The sequence below is a fragment of the Notamacropus eugenii genome, chromosome 6 (assembly GCF_028372415.1).
Source record: "Notamacropus eugenii isolate mMacEug1 chromosome 6, mMacEug1.pri_v2, whole genome shotgun sequence".
Taxonomy (NCBI): Eukaryota; Metazoa; Chordata; class Mammalia; order Diprotodontia; family Macropodidae; genus Notamacropus; species Notamacropus eugenii.
In genome coordinates, this window is record NC_092877.1 from 39255104 (window position 1) to 39280796 (window position 25693).

At 41.2% G+C, this 25693-nt stretch overlaps 1 protein-coding gene across 28 annotated transcripts in view; it reads right to left on the reverse strand.

Moving 5' to 3' along the window:
* Positions 1-163: 163 nt before the first annotated feature.
* The window catches only part of SOX6 (SRY-box transcription factor 6), a 666349-nt gene continuing 640819 nt past the window's right edge, over positions 164-25693 (reverse strand). For all 28 annotated transcript variants that reach the window (XM_072619576.1, XM_072619573.1, XM_072619595.1 and 25 more), the window contains 2 exons: positions 23104-23320; positions 164-7379 (listed from right to left, as the gene is read on the reverse strand). In XM_072619576.1, the coding sequence (XP_072475677.1) occupies positions 7076-7379; positions 23104-23320 (521 nt within the window). In that variant the 3' untranslated portion in view covers positions 164-7075. The remainder of the gene's footprint in view (positions 7380-23103; positions 23321-25693) is intronic.

Below are 25693 nucleotides of genomic sequence, written 5' to 3' on the forward strand. Positions count from 1 at the left end.
ACAAGGAGAGACATAACCAGGTAGCTGCTATGAGGCTGGTGACCTATCAGTCCCCTGTAGACACCCAGCTCAGCAATACTGACTCCAGTTTTTGTTTGTTTGGTTTTTATTGGGACAAGAGGTGGAAATGTATACGTCGCATAGACAAGGATACTCGCAGATGTCATAAAACAAAATTTATCTTTAATTTTGTAAGTGTCAACAGCAGTACAAAAGATGGAGTGATGGTGACTAGATTTAGGGTAGAGAGGACAGTCTTGAGGTAAATGAGCATAAATAGGCAGTTCTTATAGACACTCCCCTGGGGGGGGGGATACCCCCATCATGGCATATTATAAGGTATCACCGGAGGATGGTGGCATGTTTAACATATCAGGAAAGCACCTTGTGCAAAAAAAAGGGGGGGAAAGAAAGGAAGAAAGAAAATAAAAACAGGAAAAGAAAAATAAAGAAATAAAGATAAAAGTAAGGGGAAAAAAAGGAATATGTAGCAGGGGTGCCAACATACACCACAATATATAAAGACAGTGTGCCTTTCAACTGTGTCTTTTCCATTAATTACTGAGGCAGAGGAGGAGGAGAAGACTTTTTAAAAGTACCACTGAGAGATTATTGAATTTCAAATTTACCTCACGTCAATACTGCACAACAAAATCCCAAGAAGTCTGTTTATGCAATGAAGCTAAGAACGATGATTCTCTTTTTAAAACATTTTTTCTTTTTTTCTGTTTTTAACTTGAGAGATTACTTTGTCATCAATAGCTTTTTATCCTTAGCAAACTTTGTTTTCAGTGTTGAGAGGAGAGGGTGAGAAAGATGTGATGGCAACCTGTAAGTTCATTTAAAAACTTTACACTGGACTGTACAAGATTTTTTTTTGATAAACTATTTACATTTTCAGACTTTAAAACATATTCAAAGCAGCAATAGACACTAGTTTTTTTTTTAATCTTTTTCCTCTAAACGCCCAAATCATTACCAGTCATGGGCCCAGGTAGGTACCTGCATTGTACATAGAATTTCTATTAAGAAAACCTGCCAGTTAAATTTTGCTAGAGGGTGTATCTCAACAGCAACCCTAGCATCTCCAGGGTCACACCCACAGTGTTGCTATAGGAACCAGAGCATAGTACCTTGACAACAGAGTTGTAGTTGTCCCTACAGCCCTACACAAACTTTACAATTGGAAACAGCAGCTAGCGTGTCAGTCCAGCATGTCAGTGAATTGTGCTGATTAAATTAACATAGAGTACAATCCCACAATATACATCACAAACAAATTACGTCAGGAAATAAAGAGTTACAGTAAGATAAGTTATGTAGTAACAGCTTATAAGCTTGTCTTAATGTAATAAAAAAAATTTACATGGCAAATACAATAATGGATGAACAGAAATGCTAAGGATTCTATCACACTACAAGCTTGGGGAGTGGGGTGGGGCCATATGGAAGGGGAAGGGTTAACAATAAAACCTGTGCTTTCAAAAAAGCAAAAACACATGTATGACAAAAGGAGACAGAGAGAAGGATGGCCAAAGGGAAGGAATGCACAGGGGCAGCGTGCACACATACACACACAGTGAAATATTTGCACATTCCCCATAATCCAGGAGCACCAAGGACCTCAGTTGGGGTTCTTCAGAAAGAGGAAATTGCTGTCGAGCTGCTCTTTAGCTGGTGTATTGCCATCCCTAGGAAGTTGAAAATGGTTTTCAATGAGCAACCCCCCACCCCCACCTCTAATCCCCATCCTGGAGGCCCTTATCCTGCCCCGCCCTCTGAACCAAAGTTGTGTGCTTCCAGAATGCAGGAATTCAGGAGCAAATGACTCAGCCCCTGATGGAAGGGGAAGGGAAAACAACTATGTTTGCATATTGATATTTCTGATGATCAATTATTATATCACATTCACCTTGGGGTCCTAACATTATACAGTATAAGAAAAATGGAACATGGTCAAAAGAAATCACAGAGAGAATTCATTTATTAAGAAAAGCATGTCAGGATGGGGGGGTGGCGCAAGAAGGCAATGAGACAAGTGCTTTGTAGGAGGGCAGATGAGGTCAGACACAATTATTCTTTGAGAAGAATGGATGTGAGTGTCAAATCCATTCTTATATGAATACCAATGGAAGGTCCCTCAGAGAGGGGGCACCATTTGTCCCTTTTTACGTGAAAAAATGAAGACCCAGGAAAGCAACAGGTTACATTTAACCAGCTGCAATTCTTGGGCAATTCAATGGCACTGGGCACAGGGTATCTTGCATGGTCTCAAATGGCATTGTGACCTTTCTTATTAACTACTTGGGAAAAATCAACTCTTACTGGGGGGGCCGGGGAACTACACTGTGGTACTGGGGCCAGAATGAATTTCTCCTCAGGGGATCAAGAGGCAAGCTATAAACAGTAGCAGCCTATGGAGGGCGCACCCACTCCTTGCCCTAGGTGGGAATGCTTAGAGTAACCTGCCACCTCTCACCCCCAACCTTCCCAAAGGGAAAGAACACATGCTCTTATGTCAGCTTTGACACTACAAGGCAACTCACTGGCCCTCTGATAAATAAATACCCTGCAGTTCAACAGGCCTAATGCATCCCAGATTGGGAAGGCAGTCATCTTCTGCCCTTCCTTCGATAAACTCAAGAACCAGAGGTGAGAGGACCTACTGGGGGGGGTCAGATCAAGCCTCTTCCTGGGGCCAGTGCTTCACAAAGGAGGACCATGGGAGTGGACGGGTTAGACTTTGTCATGATCTGAGTATCTTTGAAAAAAAAAAGAAATGTTTTATAATTGTCCCAAACAGAAAAACACCACATTTGTTCATTAAGCACAGGAATAGCCTGATGGCTTTTGTCCACAGACTTCCCGCCCACCCCTTCCCTCACATTATTATAACATCACTTCAGGAGATGGGGCAAAGTCTATGGACAAAAGCAGTATGTACACGTGTACACATGTATATATGCATATCATATATACACACATATATACACATATGCATATCTACATGTATCTATGCGTGTGAATGTGTGTGTATATATATATATATGTATATATATACACACACATATATTATGTATAGATTATCCCACCATTAACTACATGGCACAATGGTTAAAAAGAGTATTTCCTGCCGGTGCCCCAATTCCAAGTGACAGGGAAAAGCCCCATACGTCCTCTTACAATGTGTAAATCATTTTCATCTGCGATATGACAATACCATGAACTAAATGGACACAGAAATAAGGAGTCTCATATTATTCAAACTATTCAGTATTGGGGTATGGTGGGGGCAGAGCAGGGGGTGGGGCTTTATTAATGAGTCTAATCTTCAGACATCTTTTTTTTCTTTTTTTTCTTTTTTTTTTTTGCTTTCCAAATGCTATTCATGCTTTCTGCTATCAAACAGTAACAGGACTATTTCATGCATTCTGCTTGGATTCACAAAGCAAATTGAGTTTCCTACCAGCTATCCCGGAAATTTGGTATTTTCAATGTATCAACTTTCTATTTAAAAAAAAAATAAGTCTGTGTCTGTGGACGGTGTCTTCTAAATTCAGTGAGAGCCCAAGTGAGGGGTCTTGCTGTCCCAGCTAGAGGTCCAAGCCTGAGCTCTCACGGCTCTCTCACTCTGATAATTCAGCATTTGAATGAGGTACAGTGACTTGTCAGCTTTTAATATGGACCAATATACATGGATACAGAACAGAAAAAGTAAATACATAACTTATACTTCACTAATTATTCATGAACCAAAAATAAAATTCTATTTCCTATGTTATATTTACACTTTAAAAAAAATCTAAAATGAGATGGTAGATTCATCAAAAGACTTTGTTTCGAGCCCCGATAAAAGTAAAATGAAGCTATCACTACGATTGTCCTTTCTTAATTTCCACCAACATTTAGAGCCCAAGTTGGCTAATAAATACAATAAATTGCTTATGCGCACCATTGAGATCCAGATACAACCTTCCCGTCTGACCCAATGAATGAATGAGACGTTTACCATCGGATCCTTCCTGAATAGCCTTTCATTTTTGAAGAACGTGGCTAGAAGTGACCGAACCCCAGCGCTGAGGCAGGCAGGGGCTGCGGCTCCAACAAAGTGTTCATACACGCATGGATTTTGCATAAATAAATGAAATAACAAGACATAAAATGACTCCAATCCGGCAACTGCGGGGCAAGCCCACACGAGTCGAAACAGATGACTTTTGTTCTGTATTTTTCGTACAACAGTTTCACATTAGTCAGAAGTGATAAAAAATACCATTTATATCCAGTGCTTATAACACTTACAAAACAACATCTGTGAGTGTGTGTGTGTGTGTGTGTGTGTGTGTGTGTTTGTACTACGAGCAAAATCAAGTTTCAGTCCTAAAGAACAGTCCTTTGTTCTCCACCAGCCCAGAATATTATTTTGGCATGGTCATAAAAACAAAACAAAATTAACCAACTACTCTAAATGTTTGCCTTTGTGCAAAATTAATTACAAATGACACAATGCTAGCCATACAGCATTCTACCTATGCAACAGAACCAAGAAAGAAGGAGCAAGCAAGGTGTTGGGAAACGGGGAAGGGGAACGGGTGGGTAAGAGAAAGAGAACTAAGGAGAGGTGACCAATGGATAAGTCAGTAAGACGATATAATAAATAGTCCATCTTTAGTAAGTAATCCTCCTCCTCCTCTTCTGAGCAAAAACATATTCAAACAAAGTTCTGATCCCCAACTGATGTTAAGAACACAGCTTGTCTATGAGTACCTATATCAGCTTACAGAGAGCGCTCACCAGCTAATGGGAGCCTGGAGCTCAGGCTCCTATTGGCTAGACCTGTTTATTGCTATTGGGTATGGCCTTGGGTTTGGAGAAAATAAATACAAAGATCGTCTAGTTGCTTTCAAGTGATGAGATGGCTCAAGAAATCTGACAGCCCTGTTCCTATGTCCTAGTAACGGGCCTGTAGTTTGTCCCACTAAGGATGAACAGGCCTGGTCGTTGGCTTTCCGAATGGAAACAGTGGGGGGAAGGCAAAAAGAACCATGCTAATTGAAGGGGATAGGGGTGGGCAGAGAACTGAGCTGCTCAACCTAAAAGGGAGCTAGTATCATGGGGTGCCCAGGGGCCCTATAGCCAAGCAGGAGACCTCTCCAGGAATGGGTGCTGCATGTGCATGGTGAATTAAGTTCTGCATATGGTCTTCCATTCTATGCACTCACATGCACACACACATGCAAACACACGCACAAGGCTGGGTGTGTGCATTCCACTTGCTGCAGAAATGGTGACTTATTTGCATAGGTGAAGGAGATGAAGGAGGTAGAAATTCTACCTCCCCACAAACTCTTGGTTCCTTGGTTCTAAAAGCAGGAACTTCTCACAAGGGAATACTCTCCTTTCCTCCTCTCCTTTTGGCTCCTCCAAAGTTTACATTTCATTCCCCAAATGGATCCTAACTCACTATTTACCTCTCTACTTGCAGCATGGAGGCTGTTGGGTGACTTATCTCTGTCCTCAGAATTTTATAAACAAACTTGAGCCCCACACAACCACTGGTCCTGCCGGCCAGTACTGGCTCACTCTTCACCCATAGTTCCTACATGGGGCCTGTCATCGTGGTTGGGGGGTTGGCTCCTGGGCTCTGTTGTCTGGCCCTGCTGCTGTGAAGTCTGCCTCATCACTCCCAGGTGAGATCAGTTCCCACGGAATTCAGATACAGAATGGGAAGTCAGAAGGCTGGCCTACTTAGGTATAAGGGCCTATACCTGGGCTGTAAGTACATAGCCCTATAGGCCAGTTACCCACTGTAAAGAAGAAATTTTTTGGCTTTAAAAATATTAACTTGAATTATCATTATGTTTAAGAAATGCTTCCAGATGTTCTGGGGACATATAATCCTTGCATCCATTTTCATGTCTGTAGCAGGTAATGGAGGGCCAAAAAAAGGGGGGGGAGGGGTTGGGGAGTTTGGGGTAGAAAGGTAGAAATAAGGATTGTTAAGTTAATGCCACCAACAATGCTTTTTAAAATAAATAATCATTGGACCCTTGACATTCTGGAATGAATAAATTATTTAAGAGAAAATATGTTTAAGACTGAATGCCAGGGTTAAAGGCAAAAGGGGAATGGGGGTTGTGAGAGGCAGCCTCACATGAGGACAAGCAGCCTTGTTCATAACTGGTGATCGCTCTGTTGTGCAGATATCCCATCACATCCTATCATGTCACGTCATGTCATGTCACACACTGATGGCACAGTGAGAGGCAAAAGCAGTTGGGTACATGCACGGTGGCAACCAAGCTCACTTCTTACAATATCCTGTCTCCAGATTCCTGAGTACTTTACCATTTTCTGGAAAAGAAAAAAAAAGGAAAGAAATACAACCTGTGGTTATCCTTTTTTTTTTTTTAAGATGCCAAAGGATTGTCTAAGACTTTGCAGTGTCTCCCTTAAGACTTTCAAAACAAAATTTTTTTAAGATTCAAGAGTGATGAAAAAGTTTGGCACATTAGAAGTTCAACTCTACACATGGAAAAATGGAATTCAGAGGCCTTTTTAAGTGCTCTGCACGCAGCCGCGCTAGCGTGCCCGCAGACATTCTGCTCGCATTCACAAGATGAAATCTGCAGTTGTTTGCTAACATAATTCAGAATAAAAACACATTCACAACCTGTAGGCCGGCACAGCATACCTGAGTGAGAATGTTTAACCCCATCTAAAAACAGTAACTTAAACCTTTATCAACATCCAAAAGAGAAAAAAATAATAAGACCAAAAAAATAAGTAAGACTGGTAAGACAGCTATGGATTCAGATAAGTTTTCAAGTCCCGATGTCTCATATTTAATATATGTCTTCACCTAAATAAAAAACAAACAAAAAAACACAAGTTCATGAAAAATCAGGGAAAACTCCATCTGTCTCACACATTATGAAACAATTAAGACCATTCTGCTGATGTAATTGGGGAGCCACAAATGCATGCGGGCTCTTTAAGACTTTTTTTTTTGTTCAGGAAAAAATAAAGAAGACAAAAAACCCGAGTCTGAGCATTCTGATTCTGCAAACACTCCTCAGTTGGCACTGACGGCTTCAGGACCTTCGTTTTCACTGCTATAGTCTGATTTGGCCTCATCTTCATAGTCGTCGTACATCTCCATGTCGTCCTCTCCGTTGATCATCTCGTTTCCTGCCAGGCTTGCGCCGTCTGTCTTCATGCCATAAGTGCTCTGGATGACAGGGAGGCTGGGCTCTGGGCTGGCTGAGGTGCTGGAGCAGTCGGATGTCATCTGAGGAGATGGGGTGGTAGTTGCCATGGTGATGGCACCAGGGTACACAACACCCGTTCCTGTGGTGATGGGAATCTGAGGCTGTTGCCTGTATGAAAAACAAGATTAAAAAAAAAAAACAAAAAACCATGTACTTTTATGTTCTTGGTGACCTGCAAGTATACTGCTTCTACCTATTTACCCAGATGGGTGATGCGGGTGGCAGGCTAAGGCTAGCTTTCCAACCATGTTGGAATATGGTATAATAACTAGGGTTTTGGCATTCGTTACCTTGGGACTCTTGTCTCCTCATCTATAAAACGTGGATAATAATACTTAGGCTCCCTCCACCCCCTCACCAAATTATTGAGGGTAGAATAGAAATTCCAAAACTGAAAAGGGACTGGAAGTTTCCTGAAGTTTCAATGATTTCCCTAATCGTGAAACCAGCACATAACTTGGCATCGGTGGCTGCCCAGGGTCCCTGGAGCTGGGGGAGCAGGTCAGGTCCAGAAAGCCCCAGCAGCTCTGCCTCTTCCAAGTGCGGTCAGGATCTGAAAAGGCTCCCGAGCTCTTATTTTCCTCTACAAAGTGACGAAGCATTGCCTATTGCCTTCTACAAGACTCTGCAGTCTTTCTGAAACGAAGCTGATGCATCATGGACTCGTCAGATCCTAACTTAATTTGCAGGACTTTTGAGAAGGGCAGTCTTGGCTTCCTGCTGGGGTCACTCCAACTTCTCAGCTGAGTTCACTGATATTTTAACTGGGACTTAAGAAACAAGAAACTACTCCAGAGACACAGAGAGTGGCCATGCTTCACTGACCTGAGATCCTTTAGGTTCCTTTATTAATTAATGCATGCCACAGGAGTCAGATAAATAGAGCTATCGTAAAATGGAATGGCCATCTCAAAAGGAACAAGCCCAGAGATAATAGATGTGGTGTAGCTGTTAGAATGCTGGACTTGGGAGTTACAGAGACCTGGGTTTGAATCCCACAAGCTGTATGACTTGGGCAAGTCACTTGACTCTTAGCCTCAGTTTCCTGTCTGTAAAATGATAGGATTAGACTAGATGGATTCTAAATATAAGCTTCTAATGAACTGCACTTGCCAAAATAGCTCTCATGCCCTGTAGTCTATTTTAGTTATTTACAAGAAAAAAAGAGGTAAGGCCAATCTATATGTGATTTTGACTACTGCAGAATAGATACTCTACTTCTGCTCGCACATTCCCCCTTCCCTGTTCCCACCTTCCACACTTTTGGGGATATAATAGAATATCTATATCGACATAAATTAACTAATCATATATTCACACACATTTTATATACATATATGTATATAAAATAGAAAATTACAATGGACAGATGATTCACCACCTCTGTCTATATTGCAGTATGTGATAAAGCAACAAGATCCCTGGACTCCTTCCTATGGGGTGCTGAGAGCCCCCAAATCAGTCCCTTTGACCTGCAGTCATGTGGCAGTCTGTAGAAGACAAATAATAGAGAAATCTCAAGGTCTAATTGAGAATATCTCATGAAATGTGAGACCCTGATACTACCTGAGTAAACTTAGAGCTACTGCTGTTTGGGACAAATGAGCACAAATTAGATTTCATGCTCCCCTGCCCAAGGCAGCGAAGGCCTCATTAGGTTTGACTGAGTTCTGATGATTGCTTCAAAAGTATTTTTGACTTATTCGTGCAATGAGTGAATTCAGTGAATTTCTTATGATATCAATTATCTTATGATAGTAACCCATTTTACAGGAGCTCACACTATGATGATCAGGAGGCTATGATCTGGATACAGTCTCCTGTACTCAGAGCATCAAGGCCAAACCAAGGTTTGCTGTCCATAAAGAATGGGCAGATAAGCTCACAGTCTTCAGAAATGTAGATGAACATGCCATCCATCGGTTGTGATCAGATATGGTTGAGTTTTGCTTACTGGAGTACATGTTTCATGAGGACTTGTTTTGTTTTGTTTCTGACTTCTGATATCTCCCCAACACCCAGTATAAAGTAGCCATTTAGACCATTTGCCATCAGCTCTCTCTCTCTCTCTCTCTCTTCTCTTTGGAGTACCCCATTCCCTTGAGTACATTCCCTCATTCTCTCTCTCTCCCTTTAGTCCAGTCTCTGATGAAGAGGTGACCATTCTCCTCATCAGATCAACCCCTCTATGTGTACCCTTGATCCCGTTCCCTCTAATTTTTCCTAGCAGATTGTCCCCAATATCACTTCTTTCAGTCTTTAGTCTTTACCTAATTTGTCTACTGTTCCTTCTCTGCTGCCTACAAATATGACCAAGTCTCCCCCATCCTGAAAAACTCCCTCACTAAACCTGATCATTCCCTCAAACTATTATTGTCTGTCTCTCCTTCCTTTCAAGATTAAATTCCTAAGGGGGAAGGAGGAGAAACTGTCTTTCTCCTCACCTACCCCCAGTCCCATCATTTCATTTCCATTCCTCTCCTCAATTGTTTACTATCTGGTTTCTGACCTCTCCAAAGTCACCAGTGATCACTAATGACCTTTTCCTTGATTCTCATCCTTCTCAACTTCTCTGCAGCACTTGACACTACTAATCATTCCTTGTTCTTTGATATTCTCTCCTCTTGGTTGGTTGGTTGGTTAGTTTTGTGACATTGATTTCTTAGTGGACAGGGATTGTTGAATTTTTTTGCCTCACCAGTTCCCAGACACAGTAGGTACTCAATAAGTGCTTGTTGATAGATAAAGAATATTCCTTAACTTAACTGATACACATATTTTAGTACTGCGAAGATTTGTAATTTTATCAGTGTAACCTTCCACCAATGCAGATTATGGGTTACCATAGCCAAAATAAAAGTCATTCCTTGGTGGTCAACCCTCCATTGCTCATCTCTCCAGCTTTAGCTAGGCTAGTCCTCAGGTGGCAGGTACACGATTTGTTTGTTGTGGAGTACACAATTAAAGCTTTCCAGCTTGTCCCTGTCAGGGCTTGTGTTCCATTGGCAAGGCCTCTGAGAACCCATTGGCACTCCACAGGATGGCACAACACTGGAGGAGCATTTGAAAAGAGATTGGATATTCGCAAATCCTTGTATTTTTATCTGTTTGTCAGAATCTGAGAAGGGCAGATGACTTGAGATTATCATCAATTGAAAACTGACCAACTGATCAAAATGCTCAACCTCAACATCAGAACAATAAAGGAGAAAACACAAGATGAGAAATCGTGATGTGAAATAGATTCAAACTCACGTGAAAGAGACTTTCTCTAATAATATTTGGCTATTAAATTGGCAGTGAAGTGCAAAAGCAAAACATTTTATATATTATATATGTATACACACATGCGCGCGCACACACACACACACACACACACACACACACACACACACACACACACCATCTGTTCATCTCACTCACTGGCACAAGAGATACACATAAAATATATCTAGAAATCCACTGCTGAATTACATGGAGCTCAATAGAACTGGTCCCTTGCAATTCAAAAATCCTGTGATCTCAATGATTAAAAAAAAAATAAGAAGATAATATTCCCAGACATGCAAATTAGAATGGCCTCATGCTGGCAATGTTTTGAAATTTACTTCAGGGACCAAATGCTGTTAGAATTCATTGCCAAAAAGGGAGAGATTTGCTGGAGAAGGGAATAAAGGCCTGAAGGACCATAGTAGGTACCAAAGCTGTTTTCCAAGAGTCCACATCTCCTGTTTGGTCAAGATTACCTCACAAAGACAAAGCTAGGAAACAAGGATGATACGTAGGGTTTTGGAGTCAGGGTTGGGGAAGGAAAAGCATTTTGGGAGGGGGAAGCTAGGTGGCACAGCGGAAAAAGCAACCCGCCCTGAAGTCAGGAAGACCTGAGTTAAAATCTGGTCTCAGACTCTTATTAGCTGGGTGACCCTGGGCAAGTCACTTAATTGCCTCAATTAATCAACCATTACTGCCTCAAAAAAAAGGCATAATGGACTAAGAGAGTTAGGAAACCTGACTTCAAATCCTGTCACCAACCGCCCTCGGTAACCATTGATAAATCCCTTTCCTTCTCTGGATATGTTTCCTCTTGTAAACTGAAGAATTTAAATTGCATTAGCATTTCACTTTAATCACCCTCTGACTCAGTTTCCGTATCTGTAATATTGGGATGATAACACTTGTAGCTATTCTCCAAGGTTTTTGTGATAAAGTATTTTGCAAATCCTAAAGGATTACTAAAATTAGAATGATTAATTAGCCCAGGATCTGTGATTTTACATATGTGAGTAACCACTCATATATACACGTCTCAGTAAATGGTCATGAGTTGCTTTGACAAAAACAAAACAAAAACCAAAAACCACTTATGCCATAGCTTATACTCACTTAGTTCAGTTGACCCTGGGGCAGTAGACAATCTATGACCAGGAGCACAGCTGAAACACTCCAAACTTAGTAGGATGGGTTAGAATTTGTGCTCTACAGGTGTAACCTTTGAAAACACAGGGTCACCTCCAGAGTCAGGCATCAGAAAATGACATTAGTTGAGTTGGTATTGCTAAAAGCCACCTATTCTGGACCCAAAGGAATGAAAGCGAGCATCACGGGGAAGGCCCCAGGACTGATGGCATTCTCTGGCCTTTATCATTGTAGGCAAACCATCTGTTATCCAGATGGGGAGCCCTAGTGAGCATATTCCAGGGCTTGTAGGGAAAACAGAGCTTGGGGCCCATGTGCAAACATCAGGGAGAGGACCAAAACTGTCCTGGGAAATCCCTTTGCGGTCCTTTCACCTCCATGTCCTCCCCTTTGTTTATAAAAGAAATAGAGCTGAAAACCTTCCTGTGAACTGAGATGACCAAGGAGGCAGGCTAGGAACACAGAAGGTTGGTCACTGACCCGAGAAGTTCCTTTAAAGTCAGTCAGTCCCTGGGAATTAAAACCATGACCCATTTCTTCAGGGACAAGGGAGATAGCCAGCCTGGTGTGGCCTGAGTAAATCTAGGTTATCATTTGAGGATCCGTAATGCCCCTGATAAAGGGACTCCCCCTTCTTCCCTTTGTGAACAGCTCCTCCTGGGTGTTCTGTGGGAAGTCCCACCTGACAAAGCATCTCCCACCTGACAAAGCATCTTCCCTCTCACCGTCCCAGGAAAATCCACAGTGACAATGTGGTATGGGAGGAAAACACATGGGGTATGTAATAAGAAGGCCCACATTTAAAGTCTGGCTCCAGGATTCACTGTCTAACCTAGTCCAATCTGTTTCCCCACTCTGAGTTAGCCTTCTCATCTGGCAAATGGGCACAAGAAAACTGGAACCATTCATCCCTGGGGCACCCCTTTTCCACTATAGAAAAAAGTGAACACTTAGAGTAGATTTCTGCTAGAGTGTAAGTTTTGTGAGGGTAAACCCCACATCTGAGATTTCTTTGTACCTCCTGCAGGACCCAGTCCTGTGCCAAGGCCTGTGTGGTGTAACTGAAAAGTACTAGCCATGGTGTCAGAAAACCTGGATCTGAGTTCTATATGCACTACTAACTCATAAGATGAGACCATTCAGATCACTTGACCTTTTTGGGTGTCAGGTGCCCAAAGAGGGGGATCTATCTACCTCCCAGGGGGCTTTGGGAGGCTCAAACATGATAATATATATATGGATAGAGATATAGATTATATGTATAAATATATATCATATATGTAATAGCATTTATATAGCATTTTGAGGCTTACCAAGCACTTTAGACATCTCATTTTATCCTCAAAATAACCCAGGAGCCCCCATTTTATAGATGAGGAAACTGAGGCAGGATGAGGTTAAGTGACTTGTCCAGGGTCATTCTAGTTCTAGATGTTTAAAGTTAGATTTGAACTCAGGTCTTCTAAACTTAAAGCCCAGCGCTCTATGCACTATGGCGCCACCTAGCAGCCACTAGTAATATAATGCAACTAAAGTACTTTGTAAGCCATAAAGAATTTTATAAATATCACTAACATTATTATCCTCCTCGTTATTACTAATACTTCACTATACTATGGACCTTTTCTCCAGGAAGAGAGTCAGAAAGAGCTGGGGCATGGCAAGTACTGTATCTAACGTAAACACTGCCAATATTGGAAATAATTCAGAATTAACTGTTGGTCATCAATGAAGCTGGTTGATCATCTAGTTAGAATAAAGTTAAAAAATTAACAGCAAATTAGTGGACAGGATAAAAGACACTTCAGGCAGCTATGGCAGCTCTGACTTGACCTATTTAAACAAGCTGTTGACTCTGAAAAATGGGACATTGATAAATAGGATGTTAGAAGCCTGACTGCTTTCCCATTTGGGCATTATTCTAGCTACAACCTAACAATGAATTGCCTTATAGCTGTTTGAAATGGAGAGGGCAGCAGGGTGGGGAGAGGGAAAGGAAGGGGGAATAACATTAATTCTGTCTTTCCCACCTTGGTTTTCACTAGAATAACAGGTCCTAGGGTGACAGGTTCCCAGGGCCTTATTTGACTGGATCATAAACTGAAAGCTGGAAGGAAACTTGGAGGCCAGCTAATCCACCCTCCTCATTTTACAGATAAGGAAACTGAGGCTGGGAGAGGTCAGGTGTCATGTCTAGGGTCAGACAGCTAGAAAGTACCGCAGCAGAATTTGGATCTAGTCCTTCTGACTCCCAGACTGGCTTATCCTTGGAAAAGAAGGGACCCTCAGATGTGGCATGAGGCTTTTAAAGCAGAAGGTATAATATTGCCTACAAGCAACCCTCAGGAGGAAAGAAATAAGAATAAAATCCACCAAGAAAAAACCCAACATGTGACCTGAGTAATGAAATATCACAGTGAGGAAAAAGAATCCTGGATCTGGAGTCAGAACGTGAGTTCAAATACTGGTTTTGCTGCTTGTGCAACTTTGAACAGGTCATTTCACCATTCTGGACCTGTTTCCTCATCTGTAAAATGAAGGGCTGCAAGAAATGGCTTATAATGTCCTTTCAGTTTAAGAGCCATGATCTAGACCTGTAGATCCTAAATCAGAAGAGGGCTTTCTTCCTTCCTGGCTCTCTATGCAGCTGTTTTCCCTCTCTCTCTCCTTCTTCCTCAAGGACAGAGCAGCAGTCAGTCTGCAGAACAGCTTTGTCTTCAGGGAGCTCTCTCTGGAGGGCAAGTGTCAACCCTTCCCTTGCCCTTCAGGCCCTTCCTAATGAACAAAGGAGCAAGAAGCCATCTCCTTCTTTCTCTTGGCTAGGAGACCATGTGGCCTCATGTCAAAGCAAGCTCAGCTGAGACCAGGAGGAGCACATCCTATTCACCAGAATGCCTATGACGGTTACAAATGAGATTAACATACAGATGCCATTTGGATGAATTTGTAAATTTGTTAATAAATGATAATTTTCCTCAAAATGTTTTTGTTTTTCTTTTCTTTTTTCTTCTCTTAAATGGCAGTTGGGGAAGGAGGTGAAGGGAAGACAAGATAGATTTTTATGTTCATTGAAAAAATACAATTAAAATTTTTTGAAAAGTCCATGTGCTTGCTGGTCCCTCATTAAACAGGAATTCAGCCTACCAAGCCTGCTATTGCCCTTTGCTTTAGAAGAGTCTCAGGAATAAGACAGCACTGCCTTTTATCAGATTTGAAAGAGGAATTGAAGGAGTATCTTTGACATATTTGGTGGATAAAAATGGTTATTACTCTGACACACAGATTATCTCCTTTGTGTAAGGAAATGTAACCAATGTAGAACAACTGGCAAAATGAGGAGGCCAAGAGGATCCAGGAATCTCAGTCAGCAAACACTTGATCCATGTGCCAAGCAGAAAGGTATGTTCGCCAACAGCAATGGAGGTAAGACTACAAACCCATTTACTGAACCTTTTTGTGCAGGACAAAGAAAGGTATTACTAGTGTATCATCTCACAAAAGCAAAGAAGAGGGGGAGAAACCTGCATAAAACTTCCTGTTAAGGTTCAGCTGAGTCAGATAACCTAAAGAGCATGAAAATGGAAGGATAACAAATAGATGTGGAATGGAGCAGATCTGCCAGTGTTTCTGTAGCAACCTATACCCACCATTATGTCAATAGAATTACCACACTTGCACTATAAGACCTCAGTCTCTGTTGTGCTATACAAGGAACTGGAAATATCACTTAAAAATAAAAGAAGAAAAAGCAACTAGTCCTGGCTAATCATATTCAGAAGAAATCCATTCTGGAAACTAGATAATTTTAAAGACATTCAGAAATTTTCAAGATAACTTTCAGAAAGGGGTGATTTCAAAAGAATGTAAATTACCATAAATAATATTATTGCCAAAAAAAAATAAAAAGGGGGGGGGGGGCCTGAGAAGACAATACCAACTATGGAAGCATATGCCTACTTTTATATCTCTATAATATCTTTATGAGATTGGTCTTTGTATGTATTAAATGTATCTTTGATGAACATATGGTGAGGGACAGAGGCAAGATTTCAGACAATTCTTTAGAGCAGACCACATCTGCACTGCCACAAAATTTTAATCTTCTGTTTGTGGATCACAAATAGCATTTGACAGCAGTGAGTAAAACAGAGCCCTAAGTTATACTTCCCAACAAAGTGGCTCCCATACATATGTTAATAACATGCAAGGAAACTTGGCAATTGTTATTGAAGGGAACCTTCTTCAAGGATCCCAGATTATCCTTATTCAGCAAGGCATGAGATAGAAAAATATGCTTGTCAAAGCTGTTACAAGGATACCCTGTGCAAGAAGCTCTAAACAGGAGAGGAATTCCCTTTGGATGAGACCCTCTGGCTGTACCTGTTTGCAGGTACACTGAGAAGAGCCAAGAAATACTCACCTTCAAGCAGTTAATTGTCGGGTCATTTCATTCATTTCTGACTCTTCATGACCCCACTTGCGGTTTTCTTGGCAAAGATACTGAGTGGCTTACCATTTTCTGCTCCCGTTTATTTTACAGACAAGGAAACTGAGGCAAACAGGAGTAAGTGAGTTGTCCAGGGTCACACAGCTAGTAAGAATCTGAGGCCAGATTTGAACTTAGGAAGATGAGTCTTCCTCACTCCAGGCCCAGAGCTCTATCCACTGCACCATCAGATGCTCTTCTCAGGGAGTTACACACCCACTTAAAAGGGATTAGTAGAATAATCCACAAAGGGAAACTAAAAAACAAATGGATGACAACTACATATTCTCCAAACTATGCCATGTAATTAGATGGGTTGCTCATCTAGCCAGACCATGACTATATCAAGGGCAAGTACTGTAGTTGGACGGTGAGTTGGATCCACATTTGAATAGGACCAAAGTGAGTTAGATAGCACTTGAGAAATGTTGCAGCAGTTTCAGTGGTTTTAAGTTGTTCTCTGCTGCCAAGCTCATTTTTATCACAATATTCTTCTACTGATACATCACAGCTGTGACTCATGCTAGATCGTTAGAAATATTATGATCTCAAAAGAATCAGAATTGTAAGGGCTCTAAAGAAGAATAGAATGACACATGGTAGACGTACATGGGCTGCACCAGTGATGATGACCCACATTCCAGAAGTGAAATCAGGACCATTATTGAGCTGCTCAAGGAACAAAAGTAAGGGATTACAGATGATCTGCCCAAGACTTGCAGTGGCATGTACAAAATACTCAGAGATGCAGAGAAAGAAGTCCAGTATTGAGCAAGGCCTTCTATATAGGAGTTATGAATAAGAATAATATTGGATAGGAAGGTTTGGGTGGATTACCATCCATCATAGAAGGAATATCCACACTGATGAAAGCACAGATCTATTATTCATTAGGTAATATGGATCCATTGATAGCTATCTAGGAGGATGGCATAAGGTCAAGAGAAGTTTTGATTTGCCCAAGGTCCAATGAAGAGTTAGCAAATTCAGGATTTGGATACAGATTCTTCGACCTCAGATGCAGGACCCCACTGCTTACAATGACTAGACAACTTGTGAAAGCCCTTACACCACTGAAATTCTAGAAGAGCATGGATCTGATGATCCTGCTATCTTTACCAGCAACAACGAAAGCCATGAAAAGTGAGAAATCAGAGTCATGTTCACCCTGGGAAAAAGCAATAGAGTAAAACAGCAAAGTAGACCGTATACAAGATCTACGTGTGATGTGCATCAGTGAAATGAAGACTCTATACCATGACGTTAAGCATCTTTGAAAGTATCTAAGACTGCAACACTACATTAAATATTGTGCATATGAGACAGTGTAAGCAAAGTGCTTCACAAACCTAAATGTACTATACAGAAACATCAGGTCTCACCATCGCCATCACCACCATCTATCATAAGTAACCATGGCATGGACTGTTATTCATTCTTTCCTCCTGGATCAGCTCTTGTTGTTTATCATATCTTTCTCCTATTGTGTCTTGTACAGAGTTAGGCCCACAGTAGGCGACATAAAAATACTTTCTGACTGAGCAAATGACTGGCTGATTGATTGACTGAAAAATGTTTCCGACAAGCCTCTATTGGGCCACAGGGTCTCAGCCTATCAGAGATTACTTTCCTAAAATGTCATTTTCCAGATTGGTTGGCAAGGCTGCAATCCGAATTTCATATTTCATAAATGGGGGATAGGTGGCACATAGTAGGCCTTCAATATCAGGAAGGAACACATCACAGTCAAAGTGTGTGCTGCTTCAGAGAAGGTGTGCACATAGCAGTCAGAGATGGGTAAGAAGCTTATCTGCTGCAGAAGCAACTGGGAAGGAGGACCCTAATGGGAGCCAAGTTCTACAGTAGTTTCTACATCCCTAGCATTTTCCTAGAGAGCTGCTTAGCTTTGGCCTGTAGCAAAACGAGCTGTGTATTTAGACAGGCAGATGGCTAGAGTTTACTGACCCTTTGAGAGACTCTTTATATAGAGTCAAGAAACAAATATAGCCTAGTTCTCTACATCAGGAGATTGCACCACGCCTCTGAAATCCCCACTGTAGAGAAGACCTGAATACAAGTCATCTTTCAAAACTCTCCCCTCCCAGGTCTGACTTCAGCACTTGAGACAGGAGGATAATGTGGTAATAAAGAGTCATTCAGAACGGTGGTCAAGGATATGTTTCAGACATGTATGCTGTGGTTAGAAACACCTTAAAGGCTCCATTCAGTGCCTTTAGGAGTAAGACACAAAGTGCTGAGTGTTCAGATCACTTATGGATAAGGAGAATATGATTTTTTTATTTCATATAAATTCGAAATGTGAAAAGTACTGAATGGAATTCTTTTTCTTTTTAAGGACCAGTTACAAGACTGGGACTATAGTCAACAAAACCATGGGAAACCATATATTTTATGGTTTCTACATCATTCCCTTAGAACCAACATGACGCCTGGAAGAAATCTCAGAGACCATGTAGACCAGGGCTCCAAGGGGTCCACAGATAGATTTCAGGGGATCTGTGTGAACTTAGATTGGAAAATAATTACATCTTTATTTTTACTAACTCTAATTTACCATTTACCTTTTTGTTTAAAATGCTTATTATTTAAAAATTATTTTAAAGTATTTAAAATTTATTTAAATTATTTTTAAAAATCACTCTAACAAGTGGTTCAAAGGCTTCCTCAGACTACCAAAGGTTATATAGGCTTTCCCAGACAGCTCAAGGAGTACTAGGACTTCCCTTGGACTGGCCAAGAGGTCCATGACATCAAAGGTTAAAAGCCCCTAGTCTAGAAGGCCTTCTTTCACTTTACAAAGAAACAAATGAAAGCCCAGGAAAAGACAACATTTTGCTCTTGGTCACTCAGTGAACCAGGATGCAATCCTAGACCTCTTCCATCTCAGTTACCTAAATCCAAGGCAGATCCAAGGCTGTCCAAGAAGGCATTCTACACACTGAAATTACTAAAGAAAAGTCTGAAGTTAGCAGAAGAATATTTCAGATTTACCAAATCATGAGGATGGTGAGAAGAGGCTCTAAGAGATGTATACACAATGAAACACAATTTCATTTATTATTAAATGGTGCTTTCTTCAGGAAGATCATAAATTCAGATGCTTCCACTCCCCAAATCTCATATACCACTTTACCTGAATCTCTCCTTTGCATCTACCTTATTTACATTGTCTTGCACTTTTGTAGCTTAGTGATTTGTTTCTATCCTTTACATTTATCTTACTTTCATATCATAGCTATTTGCATACTTCTCCTTTCCCTCTCTCCCCTCAACCCCCATGAGATTATAAACTCCTTGAAAGCAAGACTTGAGACAGCATCTATCTTTGCATCCCCCTCTACCTAGACCAGTGCCTCACATATACTAGGCAATTAATAAAACACTCATTAAAATGAATTGAATTGAATTGAACTATATCATTCCAGGAAGGGAATTATATTCAGGATATGGTCTGACTTAAGTTATTAGTAAGCTCACCTAATAGTAGTTACTTTTCTAAACTATTCTCAAAAGGTTAAGGGGAATCACTGAAAAGAGAAGCCCCCAAGCAACTAGTTATTTGAATAGCTAGGACAAGACATGCTAGTGTTTGCCTTTTCTACGTGATTTTTATTAGCTTGAAAGTTATGCAAGTCTTTCCAACAAGCAGCTGTAAATATTGATCCTGTCCCCATCCCATCAAGAAGTCAATAGCAATCTTTGAATTTCATGTTTGTCTTTTTCTTCTACTCTACTTGTAACAACCTACTTCTAAGGAAGGTCAATTTCAAAAGATTAACCTAGGGAAGTTAATAATCTATCAAGCACAACCACTTACAAGAATAAAAAAAATTGGAAACAAATCCTACATGGTGACTTTGGATTTAAATAGCAAGCCAACCTTAGAAAGGGATGACAAGTGAGCCAGAATCAGGAAATGGCCAACAGAATGGGAAGCACAGGCATTGGACCCTTTGTGGGAATTTACCCCACTGACTGTATGAGTGTTCATTCTACCAACTTAAGATGATCTTTCCTGGAGGGAGTATCCCAGATAGTCAAGAATAGTGTGACTGTGTTCTAAGATCTCTCCCCATTTCCTGCTCAAGTCAAGACCTTGGGTTATCCCCAGGCTCTTGGATTCTCTGTCCATAAGGGTCGGGACAAACCCAAGACTGATGCAGAGTTAATCTATAAGACATATTTCATTCACAGGAAAATGAGACAGAAACAAACACTATCTTATAGGAAAAGCCTTGAATGTGGAGTTCAAAGAGATGGGTTTGAATCAACCAGTTGTTGATCTTGCGTAAGCCTCTTTTCCTCTAAGACTCAGTTTCCCCTTCTAGAAAAAGGACTCAAAAAGGACTTCACTCTATGATGCCTATGGTCATGTGCATAGCAATAGGCCTGCTGAACTTGGCTTTCAGTTGACTTTTTGAGTTTGGAAGCTGAGATGTTTTAAAATGTTACTGTTTGGGGAATTTTTGCCTTACCTGTAGTCCCTGCTGTTGGGGGTGGGAGTAAGGGTGGGGGCTTGTGGATAGCTTGAGTTCAGGAGTTCTGAGCTACAATGGAGCTAAAAGCCATTGAGAGTTCTCACTAAGTCTGACCCCAAGGAGTGTGGAACCATCAAGTTGCCTAAGGAGAGGAAAACTGGCCCAGGATGGACACGGAGGCAGTCAAAGCTTTCATGCCATTAGCCATTTGGTTGAGCCTGCGAGTGGCTATTGCATTTCAAACCTCAGCAAGTTGGGGAGGCCTAGTCTCAAAACAAACAAAAACCACTTTTTTTTCTTCTTATAGTATGTGTGTTGGAAGCTTGGGGGGAGGGATCCAAACAAACTCCTCCAATGCCTTCCTGCTGTGGTTATTAGAAATACTTCTTAATTTATCCTAATGAATTAATTTATCCTATCCATAACTACAGTACAACTTCCTTACCATGCTGGTGCTGGGGACCAGTTTTATTGGAGGTTGTACCTGCTGTGACGTGAGGTGGTCTGACCCAGGACAAACAGTTTGCCCCACAGTACAATTATATCTACTGTGTCCTACCCAAGGCAGCTACCCTCCCTTTTCCTCGTTCCTGTGAAATAGGAATAATAACAGCACCTACTTCCTGGGACTGTTGTGAAGACCAAGAGAGCCAGGAAGAATTACAAAGCCCATGCAAACCTAAAAGCATTCTATAAAGGCTGGCTATTGTTGTTATTACTAGTGATATTTTCCTACAAACACCCTTCCTTTCATTTTTCTCTTTTCACCTAGGGCTGAGCCATAAACTCTCCCAAACCATTTTCAAGTCATCTGCTCAGATGTAAACTCTCCACCGTCCCACTTCTGTACATGACTCCGAAGTCAATTTGCTGTTCCCTGGATTACGTTTCTTACTGCTCTTATAAACAGAAAAACAGCTCCCCATTTTTTTCCCTGGGGTATCTCTTTTCTCGCTACACATTTAAAGCTCGGTCTGCTCCTTCCTGTGGCACAGTCCTGCGATTCAGTTCTGCCCAGGGTTAGCAGCCATGAATGGGACTCCTCTTGTTGCCTACTCATATTATATTCCCACTCCCAGCCCTCTCCCAGGGGCTTTCCCAGTCAAAGATGAGTACTTCTGAGGCTTTCACTACACTGTCTGTCCTCCTGTTCCTCCACCCTCTGCTAGACCTCCCTGGGGAAGAGAGCATTTTGCCCCTTCAATCGAGGGCGTCTAGCCATCTGTACTGCCATTCAGTTCCATGACTGTGGTTACCAGGGGGCCATCAGTAAACAGCTTCTCTTGGTGCAGACAGTAAGTCAGCCAAGTCAAAATTTATACCAGAAATCTATTACCTAATTCTTAAACAGAATGACATAAAATCATACTCCCAGATATCAAAAACATGTCTAGTTCCTGATTTCAGCAAGAAAAATCCACATTGTTGCTGCCTCCACCACAGAATAATTTACTGCAACAGGAGTCCAGTATTCCAAGCCAAAAAGTGAGGGCCCTGTAACCGATGTCAAGGTCAATTATCTCGTGGTAGAGCCCACAACAAAAGCAGACTATTGCGATTAGAGTCTTAAGCACAATATGGGGACTCTAGAAGGCTTCTGGGGATTTTTTAAGGCTCAGGGTTTGCGGGGGAGGGGGGGGGTTGTTTGTTTGTTTGTTTGTTTGTTTTGAATAAACTATCTGAAACATCGTGTGTGGGCACCAAGCATGTTAGATTCCTTTAGAAGACAAAGAGCAAACTTCTCTGGCCTCCTAGGTGACAGAGCCACATTTGCACTTGTAAGACTGAATGAATTCTAAGAGGCATCTCATAAGAAGAATTTTTGGATACAGAAGGCCGAGTCTTGGAGTCAGGAAGGCCTGGGTTCACCTCCCATCACTGACTCATATTAGCTGTGTGACCAGGGCTATGTTGCCACTTATTCTCTTGGTGCTCCAAGCAGTTTTCTGGGACTATAAATACAGAGGAGTTGCCTTTCTGCATCAGTGGAAGGAATTTTTATACCTAGAGTGCATCACAGTAATGAAATCACATATCAGCACCAGAAAAAGCCCAAACCTGAATCATAGCACAGCCTAATCAGTACTGCTGACTCCAAACAAATTCCCAACATTCTTCTGGGATTCTTCCTTCACCTCTGACCTCCCTCCAGAGTTGCTAGTACCCTCCTCTTCTGAAATGACTGTGTAGGTATTTTCTAATTTTCTTAGCTGTATCCACATGGTTTCTTCCTTCCCTTAACTCCCTCCTTTCCCCTCCCAATGTAAGATCCCTGAAGGCAAGAAAGGCTTTCTGTTCCATCGCTATGTCTCTAGTACCTATTGCAGGTAGTGTCTGGGACATGGGAGGTGTTTGAGGAATAAAAGAGTGGACTTCCAGCTAGGTCCCAAGGGGCAGGAAAGCCTGAGTGGCCCACAGCCATAGATCTTACCCTACAGTGAAGAACTGTCTCATCTCCTGTCTCCGAGACCTCATCAGCTGTTTGTACTCTCCGATGCGGAGTTTTTTGCCGTCAACAATGCAGGTGCGTTTTGGTCGGGGTTTATACTTATAATTCGGGTACTTCTCTAGGTGGATCTTGCTTAGCCGGGCCTGCTCTTCATAATACGGCTGCTTCTCTTGGTTGGACATGGATTTCCAGCGAGAGCCTGTATACAAAATATCACTGAGGTCCCACGGGAAAAAGGGTACATTCTGACCACCCCTGAGCTTCCCCTGTTCTGTGGCATCCCTCCACACCAGCCACCCAATTCTTCCAGAATGGGCCTAGAGATAAATATGTACTGCATTCTATAATCATCTATCCCATTACTGTCATTCTTCATCTTTGGATCCCTGAAACTGAGTATGGGAATTTATACATTGTGGGTACTTAATAATCCTTGGTTGAATTACCATTTCTCCTCACCCAAAGTCACAGTTATGCTATACAATAGTCTTAATTCACAACACTATCCCAACTCTGCTCCAATCCTGAATTGTCCATCTGCCTCACGCTTTTATTTAAGATTTAAACTGATAAGGGAGGCCATGAATTGTTTAGAGTGACCCAGGAAGTTTAGGATGAGCTCACTTGGTTCCAGAAATGTAAGTGCTTCTCACATACAAGTATCCAGGGCAGGATAGGCCCACCCTTTGAAAGGAGGTCAGCAGATGTTGACATCCTAACAGATTTAAAACTCTGCTGTCTGGGCACATTGTCTTCTTTTGGCCAGTAGTAATTAAAAGCACTGAACTCTCCTGGGGAAGTTTTAGTTCAAGAACCGGAAAGCAGAGTTGCAGTTACATATACCACTTTCAAGGACTGTAAACGTTCATTCATAGCTACACCAATAAAATGACTAAAAATTTTAATACAGTTTATACAGGAAGAGGTAGAAGTATTCAAATCTCTAATATTGTTTATAAGGAATTATCTAAACACTTGACAAGGAAGGGATGTGTTTTTTTAAGTGTAGTAAATTGCATTTTTTGTGTGTGCTTCCCTGGGGAAGAAAGCTGTTCCATACAGCTGGGAGCACAGGATGGCAGCTACTCTGTCCCTATGTAAACAAATGAAAAAGTTGTACAAATAGTGTCCGCAACCAGCAGCACCCCAGATCTGTCCTGCTAGTATGGCCCTTCTCTGCTCCTTCCTTAGGCCAGTGGCTAAAGTTGCTGAGAGTCTCTGTAGATAGCTCTGCAGGTTAATGCCATGCTAACAGATAGAGTATTTCTGGCACTCCTGAAATATTTATGCCAAAAGTTTACATTTTAATGAATACAGTTACTATACTCCTAATGGTTTTTTCACAGAATGCACACAAATAATATAGATTCTCCACAGCTGCCAAATTTTAAACAGGGTAGGTTTTATATCCAACTGAAAGCCTATTCATGTTGTTACTGAAATGGCAGGTTAAAATTATGAAAACCTTCAAGCAAGATATTGAACTTTAGGACAGAGAAACATTGATTTCTAAGATGTTTTGCTTGCGGAAATATATATATATATACATATATATGCACATATATACGTGTATATATATATATATATATATATATACACACACACACATGAACTTATACATCAACTGTCTTTATGCAGTCCATTTCAGTGGGGTTTAGATTCAAGACCATAGCATCCACAGATGTCTTTTAGTTGAATACTGATTTTTTAAAAGTACTTTATGGTTAGTGACTTTTTTTTAAAAAAAATCTATCGTTAGCTTAAAAGGTTACAGGGACAAGCCTGGGTTTTAACTTTTCACCACTCTTCATTCTGATGTATGTTTCTAATTTGCAAAGAGGTCATTGACTCACACTGTCTCAGAATTAAGTTAAATTATTTATCTAGAGGTAAAACATGTGTATTTGTGTATGCCTCCAATCACTGATATTTATCCAGGTTAAATATTTATTGCTTTTGAACAAAACATTTAAAAAATTAAACCACAGTTTCTGGCTCTAAATGTGTTTAAAGCATCTTAATCTGCTTCCTTGGGAATTTTGTCACATCATGACAATTTAAATAGAACAGTGCTGCTTTCTGTTGGGGTTTTTTCTCTCCCTTAAAAAAGAAACATGTTGACTCTAATGCAACATATTGAATAAAATATGTTCAATATGTTGGGGATAATAATTCCAAACTGAAGGAGCTGCATTGGAAAGATTCGGTCCTGGTTGGCCAAGGCAAGTGTTGAGTCAGCCCTGGGTAACTTGCTTAACATTATGGAAGACTGCCGCACCAAGGCCCTTTGACCTGCTGTCTGGATGCTCTATCGGCTATTATGAAACTGGAACTAGTCGTGTCTTATTAACATGAATGCAACTCTATTTTACAAGTTTCCCAAGTTATCATTAGAGGCACTGTTCAGAGTGCCATGAATTTCACGCCCTTTCTGGGTTTTCAAGTCGTTTCTGATGAGCTGTTTTGATGGGGTGTATTACAAGGAATTATTGTAGCAGAAAACTGTAAGGTCTGTAAATGTTTCCAAGGCTTTGTGGCAGTCTGTGAATTTAACACCCAGGAGTCTCCCTGT